General features: G+C 39.7%; 1 protein-coding gene across 4 annotated transcripts in view; it reads left to right on the top strand.

Annotated features, from left to right (window-relative positions):
* MCF2 (MCF.2 cell line derived transforming sequence) overlaps positions 1-27104 on the top strand; it is a 101058-nt gene that overhangs the window by 19828 nt on the left and 54126 nt on the right. For 2 of the 4 annotated variants that reach the window (XM_060086696.1, XM_060086697.1), the window contains exon 1: positions 24531-24581. In XM_060086696.1, coding sequence (XP_059942679.1) covers positions 24531-24581 — 51 coding nt within the window. Of the gene's footprint in view, positions 1-15348; positions 15418-19875; positions 19991-21112; positions 21204-24530; positions 24582-27104 lie in introns of those variants that run through there. The other 2 variants (XM_060086698.1, XM_060086695.1) reach the window with 2 other exon arrangements.

Here is a 27104-nt window from a genome sequence, read left to right on the forward strand (position 1 = left end):
CCCTGGTGGCGCAGTGGTTCAGGGTCCGCTTGCTGATACAGGGGACATGGGTTCATGCCCCAGTCCAGGAGGATCCCACATGCCGCGGAGTGGCTGGGCCCGTGAGCTATGGCCACTGAGCCTGCGCGTCCGGAGCCTGTGCTCCGCAATGGGAGAGGCCACAACAGTGAGAGGCCCGCATACCGCAAAAAAAAAAAGTACTGTGCTATATTACCTCTACAAGAAATATTTGTGTGAAAAAAATCAAAATTCTATATTTATACATCACCTAAGATAGCACCGAAATATAACCACTGTGTGAACTTATTGATCATGTGATGTCCTTGTGGTTTCCCTTTATGCACAACCTTCATCTTTTTTCCTGAACATACATTTCCAAAAGTCGAGCCCACTTCTGTTTGTTTTTCATGTTTAAATTCCTTTGGAAGGAGAAGTAGAAAAAGTGCAACTTTTGCTCAAATGAAATTTTTTCTTCTAAAACACCGATTCTTTCCTTGATTTGTTATTTTGTAACAGCCGTATTGTGATGTACTTCACATACCATATAATTTACCCATTTAAAGTGTACAGTTCAGTGTTTTTAGCACATTCAGTGCCGTGTAACCATTACTGAAACCAATTTTGGGGCATTTCATCATTCCTAAAAGAAACCCCATACCTTTCAGCTATCATCCTCCCAGTTTCCCCATTCCCCAGCCCTAAGCAACCACTAATCTACTTTCTGTATCTCTCTCTATGCCTGTTCAGGATATTTCATATAAATGGAATCATATAATTTGTGGCTTCTTTCAGTTAGCAAAATGTTGTCAAGATCCATCCATGTTGTAGCATGTATCAGTCCTTCATTACTTTTTATTGCTGAATAATATTCCATCTTGTGGATATAGCACATTTTGTTTATCCATTCTTCAGCTGATAGACATTTGTGTTGTTTCCACCTTTTGGTTATTATGAATAATGCTATTGACATTCCTGTATGTGTTTTTGTATAGATGTATGTTTTCATTTCTTTCGGGTATATACCTAGAAATAGAATTGCTGGGTTGTATGGTAACTCTCTGTTTAACTTTTTGAGAAATTACACAACTGTTTTGCACAGGGGCTGAACCACTTTACATTCCCTTCAACAGTAGATGAGTTTTCTAATTTGTCCACATACTTGTTGACACTTGTTATTGTCCATCTTTTTCCTTATAGCCATCCCCATGGGTATGAAGTGGTAACTAACTGTGGTCTTGATATTTCCAAAATGACTAAATGATGTTGAACATCTTTGTATGTGCTTATTGGTCAGTTTTATACCTTCTTTGGAGATGTGTGTATTCAAATCCTTTGCCCATTTTTAATTGTGCTATTTGCCTTTTTATTATTGATTACTAAGTGTTCTCTACGTATTCTAGATACATATTCCTTAACAGATAATGATTTGCAAATATATTCTCCCTTTCTGTAGATTTTTTCCTTTTCTTGTTAGTGTCCTTTGAAGTGCAAATATATATATATTTTTTCTTTTGTTGCTTCTACTTTTGATATCATGTATATGAAGTCTTTGCTTAATGCAAGGTCACAAAGATTTATTACTGTATTTTATTTTAAGAGTTTTATTGCTTTAGCTCTTATATTTCAATGTTTGGTTCATTTTGAGTTAATTTTTGTATTTGGTGTTAAGGTAAGCATCCAACTTCATTCTTTTGAATGTGGATATCCTGTTGTCCCATCACCATTTGTTGAAAAGACTATTCTTTCCTCACTGAATTATCTTGCCCTTGTCAAAAATCAATTGACACTAGATGTATGGCCTAATTTTTGAACGCTCAGTTCTATTCCACTGATCTTTATGTCTGTCATTATGCCAGTACCACACTGTCTAGTTTTTTTTTAAATTTATTTATTTATTTTTGGCTGTGTTGGGTCTTCGTTTCTGTGTGAGGGCTTTCTCTAGTTGTGGCAAGCGGGGCCACTCTTCATCGCAGTGTGCGGGCCTCTCACTATCGCGGCCTCTCTTGTTGCAGAGCACAGGCTCCAGATGCACAGGCTCAGTAGTTGTGGCTCATGGGCCTAGCTGCTCCGTGGCATGTGGCACCTTCCCAGACCAGGGCTCAAACCCGTGTCGCCTGCATTGGCAGGCAGATTCTCAACCACTGCACCACCAGGGAAGCCCCACACTGTCTTGTTTTTATTGCAATTTTGTGTAGTAAGATTTGAAATTGGGAAGTGTGAGTCCTCCAGTTTTGTTCCTTTTTTTCCCATGATTGTTTTGGTTTACCTGCCTCCCATGCATTTCCATACGAATTTTAGTATCAACTTGTCAATTTCTGCCAAAAAAAAAGAGCCAGCTAGGATTTTTTTAAAATTTTATTTATTTTTTGTCTGCGTTGGGTCTTCATTGCTGTGCGCAGGCTTTCTCTAGTTGTGGTGAGTGGGGGCTACTCTTTGTTGCGGTGTGCGGACTTCTCATTGTGGTGGCTTCTCTTGTTGCAGAGCATGGGCTCTAGGCATGCGGGCTTCAGTAGTTGTGGCTCGTGGGCTCTAGAGTGCAGCCTCAGTAGTTGTGGCGCACAGGCTTAGTTGCTCCGTGGCATGTGGGATCTTTCCAGACCAGGGATCGAACCCGTGTCCCCTGCATTGGCAAGTGGATTCTTAACCACTGTGCCACCAGGGAAGTCTTGCCAGCTAGGATTTTTATAGGGGTTGTTTTGAATCTGTATATCAATTAGGGCAGTAATGCCGCCATAATAATATTGTCTTCCATTTCAGGAATATGGGATGGCTTTCCATTTATTTAGATCATCTTTATTTTCTTTCAATAATGTTTTGTCGTTTTCAGAGTATAAGTTTTGCAGTTATACTTTGCACAATAGAAATACAATAGATTTTTGATCTAATATACTACACCCTTGTTAACTTGTTTATTAGTACTAAAAGGTTTTGTCATTTTTGTGTCTCTGTGTGTGAATCCCTTATTATTTTCTACAAGGAAGATCAAGTCATTTGCAAGTAGAGATAGTTTTACTTCTTCCTTTGGGGAGGTGACTGTGTGTTGGGGGTTCTCAAGACCACCCCAAGTTTGAAGCCTTGCTAGACAGACTCACAGGACTCGGAATATTGTTCTACTCATAGCTAGTATTTATTACAACAAACAGATACAAAGCAAAATCAGCAAAGAGGAAAGGCACATGAGATGAAGTCTGGAGAAAACCAGGTACAAGCTTTCAAGGGCTCTCTCCCAGTGGAGTCACAAAGAATGTGCTTAATCAATTACCCCAGCAACAAGTTGTGACACATGTGAAATGTTGCCAATCAGGGACCCCCTTTAGAGGCTCAATGCAGGATTGATATTGGTGGGTAGTTACATAGGCACCCAATGCCTAGCAGGTACCAAAAATTTTCCTTGCTCCCGGAAGGAAAGCAGGTATTTAGCATAATCTGCATTGTTTACTTCCTGAATCCAAGTTCCTAGATGCCAGCCAAAGGCTTACTTTGCAATTCAGCCCTTCTTAGGATAAGCAGTCTAGGCCTGCTATGTTAACTCTTTCTGTACTGACTTCTAATGCTACAGGAATTCTTTTTTTCCCAGAAAGTTTTTAAAAATTATTTTTAAAAAATTTAATACAATTTTAAAGGTTACTTTCCATTTACAGTTATTACAAAATATTAGCTATATTCTCTGTGTTTTACAATACATCCTTGAGCCTACCTTACACCGCATAGTCTGTACCTCCCACTTCCCCACCCCTATTCCCTCTCTCCCCCATAGCCACTAGTTTGTTCTATTTGTGAGTCTGCTTCTTTTTCGTTTTATTCACTAGTTTGTTGTATTTTTTAGATTCCACATATAAGTGATATCATACAGTATTTGTCTTTCTCTGTCTGACTTATTTCACTTAGCATAACGCCCTCTAAGTCCATCCATGTTGCTGCAAATGGCAAAAATCTCATTTTTATGGCTGAGTAATATTTCATTGTATATATTTACCACATCTTCTTTATCCGTTTATCTGTTAATGGACACTTAGATTACTTCCATACCTTGGCAATTGTAAACAATGCTGCTGTGAACATTGGGGTGCATGTGTCTTTTCAAATTAGTGTTTTGATTTCTTTTGGATATAAACCCAGGAGTGGAGTTGCTTGGTCACATGGTAGTTCTTTTTTCTTTTTTAAGTTTCAGTTTTTTGAGAAAGCTCCATACTCTTTTCCACAGTGCCTGCACCAATGTACATTCCCACCAACAGTGAACAAGGGTTCCCCTTTTTCCACATCCTCGCCAACATTTGTTACTTGTGTTCTTTTTGATGATGGCCATTCTGACAGGTGTGAGGTGATATCTCATTGTGGTTTTGATTTACATTTTACAAGATTTCAGTTTGAAATGATGAATATGTTCTGGAGTTAGATAGTGGTGACAGTTGCACAACTTTGAATATACGGAAATCTACTGAATTGTATACTTAAAAGGGCAAATTTTTGGTATGTGAATTATATCTCAATATATATAAATAAATACATAATAAAAAGTGTTTCTTCTCAGGCTCACAGGGGACATTGACCAAGATGGACCACCTTAACAAATTTAAAAGAGTATAAATCATAAAATGTCTAGGGGCTTCCCTGGTGGCGCAGTGGTTAAGAATCCCCCTGCTACGGGTTCAAGCCCTGGTCCGGGAATATCCCACATGCCGTGGAGCAACTAAGCCCGTGCACCACAACTACTGAGGATGCAAGCCACAACTACTGAAGCCCACGCGCCTAAAGCCTGTGTTCCACAACAAGAGAAGCCACCACAATGAGAAGCCCGCACACTGCAACAAAGAGTAGGCCCTGCTCGCTGCAACTAGAGAAAGCCTGTGCGGAGCAACAAAGACCCAATGCAGCCAAAAATAAAATTAAAAAAAAATTAATTAAAAAAATATCATACAGTGTCTGTTCTCAGCCCACAATGGAATTAAACTAGAAATCAATATCAGAAAGATAACTGGAAAATCCTAAAATACTTGGAGATTAAGCAGCATACTTATAAATAACACTTGGGTCAAAAAGAAATCTGAAAAGAAATTTTGAAAATATTTTGAATTAAATGAAAATAAAAACATAACATCAAAAAGAAAGAAAGAATGGATAAATAAACAGTGGTGCATCCAGAGAATGGAATATTGTTCAGCACTAAAAAGATATGAGCTATCAAGCCATAAAAAGACATGGAGGGGCCTTCCCTGGTGGCACAGTGGTTGAGAGTCCACCTGCCGATGCAGGGGACACAGGTTCGTGCCCCAGTCCGGGACGATCCCACATGCCGCGGAGCGGCTAGGCCCATGAGCCATGGCTGCTGAGCCTGTGCGTCCGGAGCCTGTGCTCCACAACGGGAGAGGCCACAACAGTGAGAGCCCCGCGTACTGCAAAAGAAAAAAAAAAGACATGGAGGAACCTTAAATGCATGTTGCTAAGTGAAAGAAGCCAGTCTGAAAAGGCTGCATACTGTATGATTCCAACTATGGGACATTCTGGAAAAGGCAAAACTATGTAGACAATTAAAAACAACAGTGGTTGCCATGGGTTGTGTGTGTGGGGGGGATGAATGGGTGGAGCACAGAGGAATTTTAGGGCAGTGAAAATATGCTGCATGTACCATAATAATGGATACATGTCATTACAGTTTTGTCCAGACCCATAGAATGTACAACACCAAGAATAAACCCTCATGTAAACCATGGACTTTAGGTGATAATGATGTGTCATTGTAGGTTCATCAGTTGTAACAATGTACCTCTCTGGTGAGTGATGTTGATAATGGAGGCTGTGCATATATAAGGGCGGGCAGTATATGGGAGATCTCTGTACTTTCCCCTCAATTTTGCTGGAAACCTAAAACTGCTCTTAAAAAAGTATACTTAAAAAAAGTGAACATGGAACCTGGTCTTCTCAGAACCCGCTGGGGCTTTGGCTTCTGGAACACATGGGGCTGAGTCAATTATGACAGCACGGGGGCTTCGGGGCAACACAGGGTCGAGTCCACGCTAATGGGAGCCAAGTCTTCTCAGGAGTTGCTGAGGCTTCGGCTTTGGGACGTTGTGGAGTCCTGTTCACGCTGACGGGAGCCGCGTCTCCTCAGGACCGGCTGGGAGTGATGCGGCTGACGGAAAAGGTAATCCACAGGACCCAAAACATGGTAGCTACTAATATACTCTTCCCATGGTGCCTCTTAATATCATGTGTGTACTCCTATAAGGGAAATAAGTATCACAACTTTGGTTGAACTTGGTCTGGGTAAGTCTTGGCCTCTATAATAAAGTTTGATGGCTGTCTTATCTGAAAAAAAAAAAGTGAACATGATCACTACAAAAAAAAGTGGAAAATATACCCCAAAAAAGAATTTTATGGTCCAGAGGAAAAGCCCTGCTAACACTGAAGTATATATATATACTTTTACAGATTTTTGGTTAAATAGATATTGGGTTGGCCAAAAAGTTCGTTTGGGTTTTTCCATACTAGCTTACAGAAAACCTGAACGAACTTTTTGGACAGCCCAGTATATTATATAGTTGACATCATACTGAATAGACGGGTTTTTTTTTTTTTTTTTTTCTTTTTGCGGTATGTGGGCCTCTCACTGCTGTGGCCTCTCCCGTTGCGGAGCACAGGCTCCGGATGCGCAGGCCCAGCGGCCATGGCTCACGGGCCCAGCCGCTCCGCGGCATATGGGATCCTCCCAGACCGGGGCACGAACCCGTATCCCCTGCATCGGCAGGCGGACTCTTAACCACTGCGCCACCAGGGAGGCCCTAGACGGGTTTTTTTTAATTGAAGTATAGTTGATTTACAATATTGTGTTAGTTTCTGGTGTACAGCAAAGTGATTCAGTTATACATGTAGATATATATTCTTTTTCATATTCTTTTCCACTATGGTTTATTACAGGATATTGAATATAGTTGCCTGTGCTATACAGTAAGACCCTGTTTTTTATCCATTTTATATGTAATAGTTTGCATCTGCTAACTCCAAACTCCCAATCCATCCCTCCCCCAACCCCCGGGAACCACAAGTCTGTTCTCTATGTCTATGAGTCTGTTTCTGTTTGGTAAATAAGTTCATTTGTATAATTTTTTTTTAGATTCCACATATAAGTGATATCATATGATATTTGTTTTTCTCTGTCTGACTTACTTCACTTAGTATGATAATCTCTAGGTCCATCCATGTTGCTGCAAATGGCATTATTTCATTCTTTTTAATGGCTGAGTAATATTCCATTGTGTATATGTACCCCATCTTCTTTACCCATTCATCTGTCGATGGACATTTAGGTTGTTTCCATGTCTTGTCTCTGAATAGACAGTTTTGTATTCTACTTTTTTCATGCCATATTATCTTGTACTATATGACATCTAAAATGACAATTGTGAAATCTAAAGATATATATTGATATATATATGCACATATATATGTGTGTGTGTATATATATATATATATATATATATATGTATATATATATATGTCTCAACTACAAAGAGGTAGGGAATTAAGTTTTTAAATTTCCTGTTTTTCCTTTTTATGACTGTAATTGATTTGTTCTAAGTTACTTAATACAGGGTTTTGGATGGAAAAACGAAAAACAGAATCAAATGTGATGGTGAGTCTACTATACCTCTAGACTTCAGAACTGTTAATTTCTGAAAAAAAATGGGCATCTTAGTACTCAGGCCAAGTTTTATTTGGAGTTTAGAACACATGAAAGAGGGACTTTCACTTCGCTTTCCCTTTTCCTTCCCACACATTTTGTTGTATATGTGCTTATAAACAACCTGAGTCCTGGGGCATCTTCAGTGAATTGCCTGAGGTTATACCAGAAGTTGGTAGTTGACTTGAGACTCCACCAGTTTCTCCATCCCTGCTATTGTGTTGCAGGAGTTGCCTGCTTGGAAAATACCTTTGTGCTAAGGCAGTGATCCTGGATCAGAGGCTTTCTAGAAGCCTGCTCTCCTCTGGAGGCATGCAAAGTTCTCCACTTTTTGCTTCCAGTCTTGCTGTCAGGCTTTAGCTAGACTATCCCATGCTCTGAACTCAAACCATATCAGGCATGTACAGTCCCTGATGCCTTCACCTACTCCTGTGTTCGTGCCTTGTTTCTTTTACCTGGAATGTCCTTCTTTATTCCCCTGTCTATGTATTTGAATCCCAGTCACTTTTCAAGGCTCAGCTCAGATGTCACATCATCTGTGAAAGCTTCTTTTTTCTTAATCTCTCAATTTTGATGCAATAATTTCTTCCTCCCTATACCCTATATTGTATATTTCTATTATAGCACATACTGTACCACATATTCTGGCCAGTTGTTTATATGTCATATTTTCTGTTAATTTTTGAGCTTAAGGTGAGAAACACTTTCATATTCCAATGGGCCACAGCACCTAGCAGAGAGGAGCAGATAGACACCCACTAGATGTTTGGTGAGTTGGATTACAGTAGATTGGAAGGAGGTTGTTAACAGAAGGGTTTGGCAAGAATCTTTGTTTTCTTTTGTTAGTACAGAATTTTGTGAGTCTTTTATACTGTACCTTTTTAAAAAATATATTTATTTATTTATTTGGCCACACCGGGTCTTAGTTGTGGCACGCGGGATCTTGGTTGCCACGAGCGGGATCTTCATCGTGGCACATGGGATCTTTAGTTGCAGCATGCGGGCTCTTAGTTGCGGCATGTGGGATCTAGTTCCCTGACCAGGGATCGATCCCAGGCCCCCTGCATTGGGAGCATGGAGTCTTAGCCACTGGACCACCAGGGAAGTCCCTATACTGTACCTTTATGGTAGAACAAAGTACTGCATAGTTTGTTCTCCTGTAGTCTAATGGGAATTCATTTTGTGATGGTTTCAGAATTGCCCTTTTATTTGTTCCAACTTTTTTTTTTTTTTTGGCCATACCGTGTGGCATGCAGGATCTTAGTTCCCCGACCAGGGATCCAATCTGTGCCCCCTGCAATGGAAGTGCAGAGTCTTAACCACTGGACCACCAAGGAAGTCCTTGTTCCACCTTTTAAAGCATAACACTTGTCAAGACAGTACTTGAATCTGTTGCATGTGCTAACTCATTAATGTTTACAGATGGTACAGTGTATCTGATGTTCCTATTGAAAGGGAAAAATTACACTCATAGAATCCCATCTGCCTCGCAACAGGATTTAGGACTCAAAACGAAACCTAATTTTATTTGAGTCCTGCACATCAGCAATAGTGAACCTTCAAAGAGATGATTGCTAAAAGTAAGCACCATTGTTAAGAATTCCAGGGTGTAAAAATAATGGAGTTTCTGGCAAAAGATTGTTTATAAACATTCTTGATGTGGTTTGGGATAAAATTCTTCCTGGAAGGGCTTCTCTGGTGGTGCAGTGGTTAAGAATCCTCCTGCCAATGCAGAGGACATGGGTTTGAGCCCTGGCCCAGGAAGACCCCACATGCCGCGGAGCAACTAAGCCTGAGCACCACAACTACTGAGCCTGCGCCCTAGAGCCTGCAAGCCACAACTACTGAGCCCATGTGCCACAACTACTGAGCCCGTGTGCCGCAACTACTGAAGCCTGTGCACCTAGAGCCTGTGCTCCACAACAAGAGAAGCCACCACAATGAGAAGACTGCGCACCACAACGAAGAGTAGCCCCCGCTCGCCGCAACTAGAGAAAGCCTGCGTACAGCAACAAAGACCCAACACAGACAAAAAAATAAAATAAATTAAAAAAAAATTCTTCCTGGAAGAAAATTGGAGGTTAATAAACTATATATAGTTAGTAATTTGCATTAGAGCTGATTGAGTGTATTCTTCTGCCTGTCTGAAGGTTAGGGAACCAAATGGATGACACTGTGAAAGCTTCTTCTAAATCTTCTACTAGATTCTACACAGCAGTGCCTGTGTCTAGCAGTTGTTCAGTGTGAATTTCTTAAATGAATAAGTACATGAATGGGAGCCTCTCTGAGCCTGTTTCCTCATCTGTAAGGTGAGAGTTTTATTTATTTTTTATTAATTTTTATTGGAGTATGGTTGCTTTACAGTGTTGTTAGTTTCTGCTGTATAGCAAAGTAAATCCATTTACATATACATATATGCCCTCTTTTTTAGATTTCCTTCCCATTTAGGTCACCACAGAGCACTGAGTAAGGTGAGGGTTTTAATATCCATCTTGGAGTACTAGGTGCTCAGCAAATATCTACTTTTAATCACTCCCTACACTTTTCCCCTCTGTTTTCATATTGGCTGTGGCAGTGGGTCAGTTGTCTTGAAAGAGATTGTATCTTTCTGGTTGACATTTCCTTTATTTCCCTTTCTATTTTAATTTGTGCTCCATTTTTGCCTCTTATTTTTAGGAAAAGGTAAGAATAGAGGTATTTGCTCTTTTAAGCAGTTAGTATGTGCCCTGGCTCTCTGGCGCTTGAACAGAACGGCACATGTGTGCAGCATGGTTCAGAGCTTGTATTCTTCTATGGGGTATGAACAGAAACCCCGGAGAAGGGATAAATGTATTGTACACAAGAGCATGTCACTGTGACATAAAGCTCAAGGGTTGGAATTATAGCTGTTATACACCAGAATCTGGAGTAAAACACTTTCTAGAAAATGGGAATGCTTGTAGATACCAATTTACTTAACTTTATAAACCATCATTTTCCTTGTAGGAATCATTAATAAACTCAGTAGAATTTAAATATCTTGGAATGGTAATACATACTCAGTTCATGGAGGAATAGACTCTTGGAGAAGTAGGACAAGAAGGATAATTTACTCCAATCCACCTACATGCTCCATTGTCCTCTCTAGCCTCCTTGCTACAGAGCTGCTTGGCCTTCGTTCCAACCCTATTAGTGGTAGGGGAAGGCTTCTCTACCCACCACGGCGGTCATTTCATCTCCAGAGAGTTCTGACTTCTAAAACAAGTGCTTCTTTACATGGAGTCTGTGTAGCTGTCTCTGTTGCTTTCTGTTTGTCTTCTCTCTCTCTCTGAAGGGAAAAAACAACCAACCAACCAACTTCCAACCAACCAAACAACCAGCCAACCAACCACATAAAGAAGTACCTGATCAAGTAGGTTTGGGAAATGCTGCATACATAGCCCATACCCAGGGAGTTGCAATGTGTGTGTGTGTATTTGCTGGGGAATGTTGCAGTATGCTTTACCCCCAATGTCACAAAACTTTTTTGATTGCAAATCTTTACTTTTACCCAGAACATCTATCCACAGCTTAGTAACTGGCACATAGTAGGTGCTCAGTAAATATTTGTTTTAAAAAAAGTGAATGGATGGGGCTTCCCTGGCGGCACAGTGGTTAAGAATCCGCCTGCCAATGCAGGGAACACGGGTTCGAGCCCTGGTCCGGGAAGATCCCACAGGCCGCGGAGTAGCTAAGCCTGTGTGCCACAACTACTGAGCCTTTGCTCTAGAGCCCACAAGCCACAACTACTGAGCTCACGTGCCACAACTACTGAAGCCCAAGCGCCTAGAGCCCATGCTCTGCAACAAGAGAAGCCACCATGATGAGAAGCCTGCGCACCGCAATGAAGAGTAGCCCCTGCTCGAGGCAACTAGAGGAAGCCCGTGAGCAGCAATGAAGACCCAACGCAGCCGAAAAAAAAAAAGTGAATGGTTGCAAGATAAATCTTTAAAAGGTATAAAGGGCACCCTGTATCAAGGTGACAAGTGTTTTTTTTAATATTTATTTATTTATTTGGCTGCGCCGGGTCTTAGTTGTGGCATGCAGGATCTAGTTCCCTGACCAGGGATCAAACCCGGGCCCCCTGCATTGGGAGCATGGTGTCTTAGCCACTGGACCACCAAGGAAGGCCCTGACAAGTGTCATTTATTTCTGCAAGTGACACAACCAAAGTGGATCAACTAATTGGATGGGTTTACCTTCCTCCTCTGCGAACCATCCTAAATATATTATTTATTTCCATGCCTTTTAGGACTTTAAAAATTCTTTGTATTTGCATTCTGAGCTTGTATCCTCATTTGCACAACTACCTGTTATGTTATAAAAGATATATTAGTAATTGAGTTTGCAATTTATGGCCAAGGCAATAAAAGCTTGCCTCTCTTGCTTCCTGATCAAATGTATGGAATGCATGAGTTGACAAGCACTCTCCTCGTCTTTTGTTTTCAGTTTGTGCCTGATTGTGTTTGACTGTACAGTCACATGGTTGGTTCTTCAGCAGAGCTTTTCAATGAAGAGCTGCTCCATCGGGGTGTTTTTGAGGCTGTTTGTCAGATTACTTATTGAGTTAGTTCCCTTTTTTGGCTTCCCAACCAGCCCTTTTTCACAACTAGTCCAAAGTAAGGAGAATGCACGCCTTTCATTTTTGAATGATTGACCTTACCACGTGGGACGGCTCCGCAACCCTCCTATCAAATGTGAATCTGGTCAACAGGAATATACTGTAATATGGACCTGATCCGGCTTCGGTGACCCAGGCTTTTTATTTCTCATGCTCTGGAGTAAAAGAGTTTAAAGGGTCATCAAGAAGAACATTCTAAACCATATTTGTTCTCACTTTTACATTTCTGGAGGAAATCTGTGTGGAAATTCAAGAAGGTTAGATACAAAGCTGGGTTTAACACAGTGTCAGCTTTCTCCAAAGTCTGTACTCTATTCCTCTCTTCTCAGCAAAAGGCCCACCTTGTCTTTTGTGGCTGTTCAGTGATAACCCCGTGGCTTCTGTTTCCCTTTCCTGCCATCTTCTCTCCCTTCAGTCTGTTTCCAACCCAGAACTTGATCATTTTTTAAATTAATCAATTAATTAGGTTGCTCCGGGTCTTAGTTGTGGCTCACCAGCTGTGGCAGTTGGGCTCCTTAGTTGTGGCATGCATGTGGGATGTAGTTCCCTGAGCAGGGATCGAACCTGGGCCCCCTGCATTGGGAGTGTGGAGGCCTAACCACTGAGCCACCAGGGAAGTCCCTGATCATTTCTTAAAGTAGTAACATCTTCTCTTTTAACCATTTCTTTTAATTGAGGTGTAGTTGATTTACAATACTATGTAAGTTTCAGGTGCAACATAGTGATTCCCAAGTTTTAGAAGTTATACTCCATGTATAGTTATTCTAAAATATTGGCTGTATTCCCTGTGCTGTACAATATATCCTTGCAGCTTATTTATTTTATACATACTAGTTTGTACCTCTTAATCCCCTACCCCTATCTTGCCCCTCCCACCATCCCTCTCCCCACTGGTTACAACTAGTTTGTTCCCTATACCTGTGAGTCTGTTTCTTTTAACCATTATTTTATCCTTTTTGTTAGTGTGGAAATGTCATTTTGTTGGCATAATTGTGGGAGACATTTTATGATAGTGTGTTTTCCTTATATCTATGGATTTTACCTGTTGTCGGATCTCAGAGAATGTAAGGGGCCTTGGAAAGCATTTGTTGTATTACCCGCAGAGGGTAGTGAGCTGAGGGGTAGGGAGTGACTTGCCCCAGATCCCAGAGCTGCTCAGTGGCCGAGCCAGCACTGGGCCCAGGTCCTCCCATTCCCAGCCCTCGGCCTTTTATTTTATGCCCTGATGCCTCTCTGATTATGTGAATGGATTAAAAAAAATTGTAGAGTAAGTAGACATAGTTTCTGTATCTGTGCAAGAGCCTGAATGGTATGGGAGGAATCAGGCTGCAGATATTAGTGCTTCCAGATCTGCCACATGACATAAAATTTATCCATTTATGTTGATAGCTATTTCTACTGATCAAAGCAGGGGAGAAAATTGGGTCTTATTATGTAGGAATATTTTAATGCCTAATGCTCTCATCTAAATGGTAGAACACGTTTGGGGCATTGCCACTTGTGCAGGCCTCTGAGAGCAGAGAAAGTTCTAGTCCTCTTTGCACTATCCCCATCTCATCCTTCCTTCAGGTCTCCAGGCATAAAAAGTGTCAATATATGACACATGTTTGTGACTGTCATAAACACATGCTTTTATCAGAGGAAACATGTACCATTGTAAAAATAACTGCTTTTGGCAGTTTGAGTTGTGAAGACTGGGACGTACCAGGAGGCTAATTTTTTAAATTGCAGGACATTTTTAGGAATTGATTTTTATGTCCTGACAAATGGTGGATTTTTAATGGCATGTTTCTTATAAAAAATAAATTTGTCAATGAATTTATGTTTCAAATCGTGTGTGTGTGTGCGTGCGCTTGTGTGTGTGTGGCTCTATAACAGAGGCCCTATTCCACTGTCTGGTGTGGGTCATTGAGAAGTTGTCTGTGCAGGGTCCTTGAGCAGGATAGGCCCTGATCCACCACCTCCATACGGTATGATCTAAAGAGCACTAAGAAGGGTAATGCGTCATCAGTCTGACACCACCAGAGACCAGGTCTTTGAAGGCCCTATGTATCAGAGGGCAAGGGGAAAATATGGTTTCTCTGAGAGATGTCACAGGCATTAAAACCAGCAATCCAAAATAGCTGAGTTTGATGACCCATTTTCTTTTAAAAAGTTATCCTTGCTCATGGACCAGAGGCACATAGTGAACTTTGACCTGGGGCCCCTGTAGAGTTCACTAGAATTGAACATTACAAATTAGCACTTAAGATCTGGGACAACTAAAATATTGAACATCACATGGATGTGTCCCACCTCTAATGGTCAAAGATGAGTTAATAGGCTGCCGTTCATGGAACACTGACTCTTATGCCAGTTATTTTGCATTTGGTCGGCGAGGCACCCTGTGGGGTAGGTATTATGCCCATTTTACAGGTAAGGAAACTTGAGGCTCTGAGAGGCTAAGTAGCTTGTACATGTTTATACAGCCAGTAAATGCAACAAGCTGGGATTGGAATCTAGGTTTCTCACATGCTTAACCAATACTTTGTACTTGCTCTCTGACATTTTCCTGACCTGTAAGATGGGATAATAATACCTTTCTCCAGGTTATTTTGAGGATCCAATGTGAAAACGATCCGAAAAGTGCTTTGTAACCACTAATAAAGCTTTGCAGAGTGAAAGGCATTGTTAGAAGTAAAAGACACTATGCCAGTGTCTCTATGTGACTATCTACCCTTTAGATAAATACATCTGGATGTCCTGGAGTTTGGACCTTTGCCCCTGGCTTTCTGGTGAGTGAGAGTAGTTTATGTCCCAGGCATAGATTCTGAGAATGAGGACACTGATCCTCCTTACCCAGTGATATTGTCCAGAGTGTGATTTCCTTCTTATGTGGCTGAGAGGAATAAAGAGAAGGTCAGCAGTGCGTCTGGGGATGCAGATCTGTGAGACCCCCAGAGTTCTTTTCGGCACGATGAGAAATCATGTGTGCGTTTCTGGCTGTCCTCTAACATGCCCGTTGTTTCTATCCCTTTCTCGTTTGTCATAGAAACTGAGGTGCTCCACCGTGTGAAGGACATCAGCCATTTCCCAATGCAAGACATTGCCTTCCTGTCTGGTAAGTAGACTTTTTCATATATTTAGACCAGATAAATGTTTGAATCTATTAGCAAAGTTAGTTTGGTCCTTCTTATATAAGTGGCTGTATAAATTTTATATTTTAATAAACATTCATACATTGTGCATGTAGTTGCTAAAAAACGGACACTTAGAGAATAACTAGAGGTTTGAAATATGTTTAGATATGTGATTAAAACCAGTCTTACCAGTCTTGTATATTGGACGTGTGGGCAAGTCTTCAGCAATCTGTGATGGGCGAAAGTGGAATACATCTCCTAGGTGGGTGCAGGCTGAGTGAGAGGGTAACCACTCAGGTGTCTTCTTTGAGGTTTCCCCCTCCACCATAGCTCTGATGACTTAAATGTTCATTACAAATGCTGCAAGTCACCCTAATTAAGCATCATGTATTAAGTTTTCTTTTAAAGGATTTCATTTACACATGATAAAAAAGTTTACTTTTCTAAAATATGTATAGGTATTTGTATATGCATTTGTATATAATTTCTAAAAATTGTGATGAAATACACATAACATAAAATTTACCATCTTAGCTATTCTTTTTTCTTCTTTTATAATGAAATTTATTTTATTTATTTATTTATTATTATTATTATTTTTGGCTGCATGGGTCTTCATTGCTGCGCACGTGCTTTCTCTAGTTGCGGTGAGCCAGGGCTACTCTTCATTGAGGTGCGTGGCTTTCTCATTACAGTGGCTTCTCTTGTTGCGGAGCACAGGCTCTAGGTGTGCAGGCTTCAGTAGTTGTGGCATGCGGGCTCAGTAGTTGTGGCACACGGGCTTAGTTGCTCCACAGGCATGTGGGACCTTCCCGGAGCAGAGCTCGAACCCGTGTCCCCTGCATTGGCAGGCGGATTCTTAACCACTGCGCCACCAGGGAAGCCCGTTGTTTTTTTGTTTTTGTTTTTGTTTTCTTGCGGTACGCGGGCCTCTCACTGTTGTGGACCCTCCCGTTGCGGAGCACAGGCTCTGGACGCGCAGGCTCAGCGGCCATGGCTCACGGGCTCAGCCGCTCCGCGGCATGTGGGATCTTCCCGCACTGGGGCACGAACCCGTGTCTCCTGCATCGGCAGGCAGACTCTCAACCACTGCGCCACCAGGGAAGCCCCTGGAGGCCCATTTTTAGGTGTACATTTCAGTGGCATTAAATACATTCACATTGTTGTGCAACCATCACCACCATCCGTCTCCAGAACTCTTTTTGTCTTATAAAACTGAAACTCTGTACCTGTTAAAAAAATTACCCCTCATTCCTTCTTCCATCTAGCCCCTGGCAACTACCATTCTACTTTCTGTCTCTAGGTATTTGACTATTCTAGGTGCCTCATATGAGTGGAATCATTGCTGTATTTGTCTTTTTGTGACTTGCTTATTTCACTTCACCTAATGTCCTCAAGGTCTTTCTATGTTGTAGCGTTTTTCAGAATTTCCTTCCTCTTTAAGGCTGAATAACATTCCGTTGTATGGATGGACCACATTTGTTTATCCATTTATCCATTGATGGACACTTGGGTTGCTTGCACCTTTTGGCTATTGTGAATAATGCTGCTCAAAAGCGTTAACATATTTTGAGAGATATAGCAATGGGAAACCACCCTTGTCTTTTTAATTTGGTCAGATATCTAGGGAAAGCGTTGCCTAGAGACAAGCAGATTCCTTTCAGGTGTTAGAGTAACTTGAACTATGCCATTAAATATTATATTTATTGTATTACACAGATAAGAAGAATTTACGAGTATATGCATTGTTTGCATGAAAATCCTTCTTAAGTGTTCAGAGTACAAGAGACCATCTTATTCCTTTTAAGTAGTTTAATTATTTCTTCTGAAATGATACCTACATGCTCGGTTTACTAAACACACATTTACTTTACAGATGATCCTAATTGGACACTTCAATCTGGCCTCTGCTTTAATGATTATAATTAGCGGTAATTGTGGTGACTTAATTAATGTGGTTTTATGTTTTATTTTATAAGTGGTATAAATGTGTGATATGCTTTCACTGTTGAGATTCAGGGATTTTAATGAAGCTTCTTAGTGTTTTTCCAACTGTGTTCCAAATAGAACCACCCTCAGGACCTGTTCCTAGACCTAGATCCTGCTCCACAACTTCTTTCCTTCTCTGATTTTTCTAGTTGTTTTAAAAAATGCTTATGCCTATCGTTTCTTCTGAAGAAAGGGTTCCCAATGGGAAAAATACTGAAAGCCCCCATTTCAGAATATAAATATCTCCCTTGTTCTTTTCTCGCATGTTTACTACCTAGTATAGCACTTGTAGGTACTCAGTGGTAATAACGGTTTATAGATTAGTCAGTGACAATCTGTCCTTAACAAGAAGCAACGTTCTTTCCTTTGACAGGTATAGTTTGCTTAAGTGTTGCTTGGCAAGTCTAAGTTATATTATATAATATATATATATATATAGAGAGAGAGAGAGCATTATATGTTATATATTATTTATATTCCTAGTTCTACACCATACAGTACCTATAGAGGCCCTTTGTTTCATGATTGGCTAATCTCTTGGTTCAGAGTTGTACAGTTTCTCCTTTGAGTTCCTTTAAAATTCTTGGGTGGGTGCCATCATTTTCCATGATTATCTTTCTTCATCCTGCTCTTTAAGTCTAGAATGTTATAAAGATTTATTGTCATTTGATTTATTACTTTGGTCCAGTTTGATTCAACAGATACTATGGGAATGGGGACCTCCCTTCAGTTTCCGTTGGTAAAGATTAAGGCAAGGAATGAATTTGATCTTTCCCAAGTACCCTTGTGTAGAATATGTGTTCTGCTTTTGTTGGATAGAGTGTTCTAGAAACGTAAATTAAGTCACAGTGCTCAGATTGTTATTCGGGTGTACTGTTTCCTAGTGAACTGCCTGTCTACTTGTTCTATCACTTATTGAGAGGGGTGGTGAAATTTCTGACTAAAATTCTGGATTTGTTTATTTCTCCTTGCAGCTCTATCCATTTTTGTTTCATGTATCTTGAAGCTCTGTTAACAGATACATACGCGCTTAGGATTGTTATGACCTCTTGATGAATTTACTGCTGTTTGATTATCAAATGATCTTCTTAATCTTGACTCTGAAATCTTCTTTGTCTAAAATTAGACACCTTCCTTTTGACTACTTAGCATGATATACCTTTTTCCATCTTTTTGCTTTTAATGCATTGTGCCTTTATATGTATATATTTTTTGTGTGCCTTTATATTTAAAGTGTGTTTCTTGTAGGCAATATATAGTTGTGTCTTGATTCTTTTATCCAATTTGACCATCTCTAACTTTTAATTGGGTTGTCAAAATCATGTACATTTAATGTGATTATTCATGGCTCAGTTTAAACCTATCATTTACTATTTGTTTTCTATTTGTCCTATTCTTTGTTTTTTTCCCTCCATTTTTGCTTTCTTTTGGAATTAGTTGCTTTATCATTCTACTTTCTCTCCTTTGCCTTTGTCATAGTTTTATTGCATATTGAATATTTTTATATCCTGTACCTTTATTCACTTAAATTTAGCCAAATAAGAATTACAACTAAACCTCTCAAAAAAATTTTTTTAGCAAGCTAAATTCAAAGGCCGCCGTACAACTTTTCTCCTAAAATAATCTTTCAACTTCCATTTAGTACTAATATGTACTGAGCACCCACTCTGTGCCCAGGTGTTAGGCTGACTACAGAGTGGGACCTTAGGCACATGTAAGGCTCATCCGTGCACTGGGTGGCTTTCATTCTCAATCCTCCAGGCTGCGTAGAGGGCTGTGGAGTGGGGTGCACACTGAATTTTAACCCATGGAGAATTTGTGGTCTTTCTTTCTTTGCATTAGTAAGATTCCTATTCCATTGATTATATTGTTTCTTCCACCAATCCGTTAGAACATCACTTATTTCCTATACTCTTTTCATGCTCACCATGACTCTAAGTGGTCAATTTTATCAAGGTTTCCACTTGTTATCAAGCTGTCAGTGACTCACTTTGAATTCAGGCTCATAGCATTGGTATAGAAATAGTTATTTCCCAATACCCATGGTTGTCCAATATGAGTGATCAGCTCTATTTTCAACTGCATTTATTATACACATTCTGTGAAATTTTTTCTCATTTTGCCTTCTCTACTCCCTCCCTCCCCTCTTTCTTTCTTTTTCTTTCTTCCTTCCTCCCTCCCCCCTTCTCTTTCTTCCTTTCTTTTCTTCTTTCTTTCTTTCTCTCTCTCTGTCTCCCCCCCTTTCTTTCTCCTTTTTTATTTCAAAACCACCCTGCCACTTTTAGACTTCAGCAGGAGCATGGTGCCGTTTTGGTTTCTGTGGAGATCATCATCCTTATAAAAGTTGCATTGGCCCCAGACTGTCTTCTAACCACCCCTCTCAAATCTAAAGTCCTCTTTCTTGCATTGTTGTCACAAAAATGCTAATTTGTTTTTTTATACTATTTTAGGTGGCCGGGGAAAGGACAATGCTTGGATCATTACATTTCCGGAAAATTGTAATTTCAGATGCATACCAGAAGAGATGATAGCAAAAGTGCTGACTTACTTGACATCTGTTGCAAGGTATAGCATTTCATTACATTTTTTTTTCAGTTTGGTTTCTATTGGCTACCCATTTGAATGTAGTAACAAGAAAAATGGTGTTTTAGTGTGGCTTTTGTTTTTGTAAATGATCATAAGACTCACCTTCAGAGTAGATAAGAAATAACTTAAAAGGGGAAGCTGACAGCTACCTAAATTTGCTATAAAAATTATACTGAGGATCTATGAAAACCAAATTGGGGGTCTACAAGTATTTGTCCCCATGCAGAAGAACATAGGTTAAAAATGATGATCATACATAAAGCCTTTAATTCGCCTAAAAGGAACTCTGACTAGCCAGTAGCTAGACAGCTATTCTTCATTTCTTCCAATGATAAAATATGAAGACTGAAAGTTAAATAGACTCAAAAGTGATATTGGAATGGATTAGGAGTTACATGATATTAGAAATCATTCGAGATGAGAATGCTTTAAGGGGAAAGTTTCAAAAGCTTCCTTAAAGATTTTATTTAGGTTGAAAACAAATTTTTTAAAGGAAACATTTTCTGGTTATTAATCCTGAAGACTAAGAAAGCAGGAATCTAAAATCATAATATTGTGAAGAACCTCATGAACAAAAATCAAATCCCAGAAAACTAAATTTACACTGCACCCCTTAAAGCTTGAAAGTGGTCTTTTTAGGGCAAATAAAAGTTTTATTATCCATTACAATACTGCCTTCCCTCAAGGAGCAGGCAAGAGGTAGGAATATGTATTTAACAGTGTTTTTCTGAATGAATGAATGGATCATTGACTCCTGATGGATTGCCGTGAAGTTACATCTGACGTCATGAAGGACAGCTGTCTATAAGGTTTTCCCATACCCCAAATCGTAGTGTTCCGAATCCATTTTAGTGGCCTACCTGCATGACACTATTACTTGCCTATTTAAAAGATTGACATTAGTGACAAAAAAGAAATTTTAAATAGTGAGTAGTGGAATATGGAATTAAATTGGCTTTCCATTGTAGCACTTTGTGATAACTTTCCAAATCTGTCTTCAGGCAAGACATCACATGTAAATGAAATAATCAGAAGTAAGGACATATCTAGCAAAGTTGGGTTATTACTAAGAAAAACAGAGTATTTCCTCTCATCTTGTAGGCGAAATGGATCTGACTCCCGATTTACCATTATTCTTGATCGAAGACTGGATACCTGGTCTTCTCTCAAAATCTCTCTCCAAAAAATCTCAGTGAGTACCAATTTATTCTACAGTAACTTCTTTTTTTAAAAAATAGATCTTTATTGGAGTATAATTGCTTCACAGTGCTGTGTTAGTTTCTGTTGTACGACAAAGTGAATCAGCCATATGCATACCTATGTCCCCATATCCCCTCCCTCTTGAGCCTCCCTCCCACCCTCCCTATCCCACCCCTCTAGGTGGTCACAAAGCACCGAGCTGATCTCCCTGTGCTATGCGGCTGATTCCCACTAGCTAACTGTTTTACATTTGTATTCTACAGTAACTTCTTGACTTTGTTTTGCATTATACTTTCTGTTTGTGGGGTACAGCTTATTTTGATACTGATGGAGACAATAAAAGTAGATGGAATGGGGAGGTGGGAAACTAGAGAGGCGAATTGGTAGAGGAGATTGAGCTAACCAACTTTACCCAAAATAAAACCTAATAGGAAAGAATGAGTAGTTAATGGTTCAAGTTGAGTGAGAAGTGATTCATGGTCCCCTATGCCTTTCAAAGCAAGGCAATTCTTTTATGAGAACTGTTTAAAAAATGGAAATAGCTGTGTTGCTGTATACTCATTATATATGGAAAAGTATAAAGAAGAAGTATTAAAACAATAGTCAATAATCGAACCAACCAGAAATAAGCACTTTTTAACATTTTGGTGGGTATCTTTCTAGACTTTTCTTTCCCCTGGGGTAGAGAGGGAAGGGAGTCACCTGCAAAATGACATATTGTCCCTATTGGAAGCTAGTCCCCAGCTCTCCAAGACCCAGAGAGAAAAAACAGTTTCCCTAAAGGAGACGATAAGAGAGGTGCAATCCTGCCCACAGCCAAGATGATCTTTTACATTATTAGGCTCATCTGGATATTGTCTGACACTTCTCTTTCATAGAAGAAGAGGGAGGTGAGGAACCCATAGACTCCTCCTGAGCTGGTAAGAGGGGCTGTCTGCAAAAGTGCCGTGCAGTCAACTTCCTCTATCAGACCAGAATAGCTGGGAATCAATATATGTTTTTCTTTGAGAGTCCAATGTCATCAGCCATCTGAAATTCTTCCTTCGTCTCCGGACTCATGCGGGAGGCCACACCCAGCAGAGGCAGTTGGTTTAGTTGTGAAGGCAAGACAAAAATCTAGGCTGTTGGACTTCTCAGCCAGTGTTCTTTTTGCTCTGCTAACTTGCTGACGAGTGTAAGAAATACACTGGCACTCACATGGTAAAATGAATGAGATCATTATTCTTCTCATACCCAGTATGAATTATTTCTCTTCTTGGGCAAGTCGGCAAGGTGGTTTTTTGTTTATTTTTTATAACAGAAATGTTTAATCCTAAGCAATGAAGAGAAGAGTTAATACCAGATTCATAAAAGTTACCAAAATAAAATGGTAAAACCTCGATTTTGTATAATACATTTTTGCTTTTTCAAAGGCATTCACATTTATTAAGTAATGTTGATTCTCTTTGTTTCCTGATTAAGTCCTGTGGGCAGGTATCATTATAATTGTCCCATAGATGAGGGAATTACATTGATACACACATTTTGGAAAGATTACGTGTTGAATCCAAGGTCAAATAGCTAAGTAACAAAGAGCAGGAGCAAGAATTGAATTTTCATGAACTCCAGTTGGTGACCTTTCCACCTGCTGCTTCCTATCATTTTCCAACTGACATGTGGATAGAAAAATACATTAATTTTTTTTTAGAGGAAGGTAGAAATTCCTTTGGAGAGAGTACATCTGGCCTCCAGGTACTATTGAGCCCTATCAATGGGCTGAATCATATAAAAGGTATTTATTGTGCCCTGGCCTTTAGGATCGGTCCTTGGGCTTATTGAGCAGACTTTAGTTTATGACAATAATCAATTATTTAATACTAAATATAGCACTTGTTACAATAAAACATTTTTTATCACCCAGCCCAGCTTTTTTTCTTTTGACCAAAACTACCTGCTTGATGAGATTAATTTTCATTGAGTGACTGGTTGGCACATGGCATCAGTTTTTTGGTAAAGTTTTATTTTTATTAATCAAATAGATTGCTTAGAACAGAGTTCTTGTTTTTCCCAAAAGAGAAATACAAAATTGGGTCTTGATACTATTGATTCGGGGTCAACAAAGGAATAATGACTTTGTTGACCCCAACCGAAAGGGAGGTGATGCTCCCCGTTCTGTTTCCCTAGGGAATGTTCTCTCAGTGGGGAAGTATGAAGTATGCCCAACAAAGAGCTTTGAGCCCAAGGTCGCTTTACTTGCATAACAGCCGGGCAGGAGTGGGAGGTGGGGGAATGGCAGGTGATGATGACATGTAACTGGCTATAGATTAGTTTAAGCGTTGTTTCTTTTTAGCATTTTAAATGTTTCTGCTTATGGTAGAGCTTCTATACCCATACTCAAAATCACATTAATTGTATCTCAACCATTAATAGCCATTGGACACTGTTTGCGATAGAGGTAAATATTGAATGCAAGCCAATTTCAAGAACAAAAGTTGACATCCAGAAAGAATTTCTGGTGAAAATGGCCGTTGTATAGATAGGTCTAACTGTCTTTTGTACATTATTTAAAACTAGTGTCTATGAAGTAATTATATGATTAAATTTGAAGATCTTAATTTCTAGATTCCAAAAGAAACTACGCAGTTAGGCTATACTTCATAATGATAAGAGACAAGATTTTTTTTTTTTTAGTTATACATTTTGGGGAAATGTTCATTTGGGAGAGAATCCTATCCGTCTTAGAAAGTTTGCACATTCTGCTCTTTCTAGATTATCATCAGGACAAAATTTCACAAGCTATTAACCTTTCACAAGGCTTAAACCCAGAATAGAATTTAATTAAAAAGAAAAACAAACAGAATTGAATTTCAAGTTACAGACCAGGGTAGGACAAGATTAAAGATATCAGTTAATACTACCTTCACAAAGATTCTTAGCATTCCACCTTAAAAATCAAATTGCGCAGAGGAGAAAGCCAGTCCCATCTAGCCCCTAGGAGGAGAGTGGTTTTTTTTTTTTCCTTCTTCCACTCCCTGGACGAGGCTGATCTTCTTGAGCAGTCCAGCACCAGCTAATCCATGAGGTTCAATCAGGCTAAGTAATTGGGGGAATGTGTCGACTCTGAATTACAATGAGCAGCAGGGAAGGCTCTGTCAGCTGACGAATCAGGGATAGTGGTTTTTCTGCAGCGCTGCCACGGTGGTAATGGAAGCAGCTACGGTAGCTTTGTTTGATAGAGATTTTTGGCTGCCGCTTTTAAATACTACCTAAGAAGCGGCTCATATTTCATCAATGTGGCATTGACAATTGGAAAAGAAGAGTGTTATTGTGTATAGGCGAGATGGCAGAAGCAACTCCCCCGAGAGGCAAGATGAGGTTCAGAAGGAATGCGGTAAGGGCTCTGCCTGCAGTCCAGGAAAGCCTGTTCCCAAGTTCAAGGGCAGGGATGCGGCAGCATGGTGCTACAGCACAAACTGCTGAATGGGGCTTTTAAGGACAGAGGGCGAGAATGGAGTCTTGTGTTTGCATGGACTGCACTGATGTGATTCCTGTGATACGGACATAGGGGAATGTTAAGGCCGAGGAGGTAGAATGTAATTTCAAAATCTAAATCTTCCTCTTATGAGGAAGCACCATCCGTCATGGTACTTGTTCAAGACTGTATGAGCAATTTTGAATCGTTGGGCCGAGTAGCTTTAGGTGACTAGTTAAAAGAATATCTAACAAAAGGATTCATCCTTCCTTTCACCATGGTCAAGTAGAGTATGATATCATGGACAGACCTGGAGACGACTTCATCAGCATTTAAAAAGGCAGCCCTTCCTGGGTGTTACCGGACAAGTGAAAAAATGTTGAAGTCTGATGATTTGAAATCTTTCTGATTTCATTTCTTCCACATATTCAAACTTGAAAGATGCAGAGTTCTAGCCTGTTGACAACTGTTTCTTAAAGGAAAAAAAGTGACTCACTGTTCTTTATAAGCTAGAATTTAGAAATCTCTCCTTTCAGATACATTTTCAAATTTTCCCATCGTTGGTTCACTTGTATACTAAATTCCCAGCAAATTTCTGAAGGAATATTTAGATGTATTTTGGAGAGATACGAAGTAACACTAGCTGATTTGATAACTAACTGGTCATCAGCAAGGTTTTCAGGGCTACTCTTTTTCTTTCAAAACTTAAGGTAATGTTGTTGATGTTATGATTTAAAATATAAGACTTGCTTATTTAAATAATCAAGACAACACACAAAAAATAAGAAAGTGAAAATCAGTCATAGAAAAAACTGACACTTGGAATCAAAAGTAAGATCAGGGAAATAAACCAGTAAGAATTTTATTGTTATTGAATGCCAGTGAACATCAGTGGGTGAGTAAACGGTTTATTTTCTAATAAAGCTCTTGGCACAAAATGGTATATTAAAAATTACAGTTTAGGATATGAATCTTTTATCTCCATCTCTACACATGATTTTGTATTATGGGAATAATAGCTTCAGACTTTTAACAGACAATTCATGGTGCACAAGAGATGCCTGTGCATATGCTTTGCAATACTGGGTGCAACTGACATTAGTACTTATTTTATCAAAAGTAATTTACTTAAGCTTTCAGAAAATTCCTAATTCCTTTATATGCATAGATGTTTCCTCAGTTCTGAACTTTGTTTCATGTAGATGCACATCCCTTAATATACACACAAATTAATACAGCACACAAGTACTCAGTGAATAGATATATCTAGTACTGTGCCACACACAACATGGGTTACAAAGGTAAACATGGAATGGCTACAGACCTGAAGGAGCTTTCAATCTAGTAGAGAAGGTAGGACATGTTCATAAATCACTATTAAATAACTGTTATGAAAGGACTTCTAGTTGGTAGGGAAGGGCTCACAAAGGAGATGACGTTTGTTTGGACCTTAAGGAAGAGCATATGTGTCTATTACCTTTCTTGGTTTCTTTCTTCTCTTTTTCTCTCAAATGAATTACTTTAAGTGGTCCCTATGAACAGCTAGCTTGAAATGAAATTGATTGGATTCAGCCTGAAGCCCAGAACTATGGTGGAAGACAAATTTGTTCTGTTGCATGCATAGAGGCTGACCAGAGTGAAAAATTTGCAACTCAGTTGGTGACACCATAGTTTGACTTGGAAGGATCTCTGGAGTTGGGCTGATTCTAGAGGCTATGATAGGTAGCACCTGGAAGGATGGTAGCAGTGGATTTAAAGTCCAAAGAGAGGCTTAAACTGGCTACTTGGAGGAAATCGAAATGAGTGTAAACAAGTGAGGGGATTGAGAATGGATATGGGACAAGAAGGGCGAATCACAAGGAAAAGAGTATAGCCTGGGACTGTCCCGCTCCTGAGATCACTTGGCAAGTTATTTGGCTATCTGTGGAGTTACTCTTCCTTTCTCTCTTCTTTAAGGGTGGGGTATGTGGGAAGAGTGCAGGAGTAGCTCAAGGCCTTGAAAACTCTTCTCTGTAGCTTGAGGGCACGAGATGTTCCCCAGCGTATTCTAACGTGATAGTGTGGACTTTATCGAGGTCAATCACATTGCCAACAATTCAGTATCTTATATTCTGTAATAGTTATATTCTGTAACTATTGTAATATGAAATTATAATAGTTTTGTTCAGTAGGCTCCATGATGCTAAATTGTTTCAAACATTTGTTTTTACTGTTAGTATTTGTCCTATTTTCTAGATGTCAAGGTCAAGTTATTACTAAATGCCAGGCAGCAAGTCTGAGTTTGCATTCAGACTGTGCGTTGTTAAGTACGTGTCCTGGAAAGGGTTAAGGGTCCTGGAAAGAGCTTGTCCTTAGCATTCAGATTGGCCTGGTTTCCCTCTTATTGTGACTGCATTTCTCTGCCCTAAAGATGCAAAGAAAAAGCTCTAGGAATATAAATTG

The sequence above is a fragment of the Mesoplodon densirostris genome, chromosome X (assembly GCF_025265405.1).
Source record: "Mesoplodon densirostris isolate mMesDen1 chromosome X, mMesDen1 primary haplotype, whole genome shotgun sequence".
Lineage (NCBI taxonomy): Eukaryota > Metazoa > Chordata > Mammalia > Artiodactyla > Ziphiidae > Mesoplodon > Mesoplodon densirostris.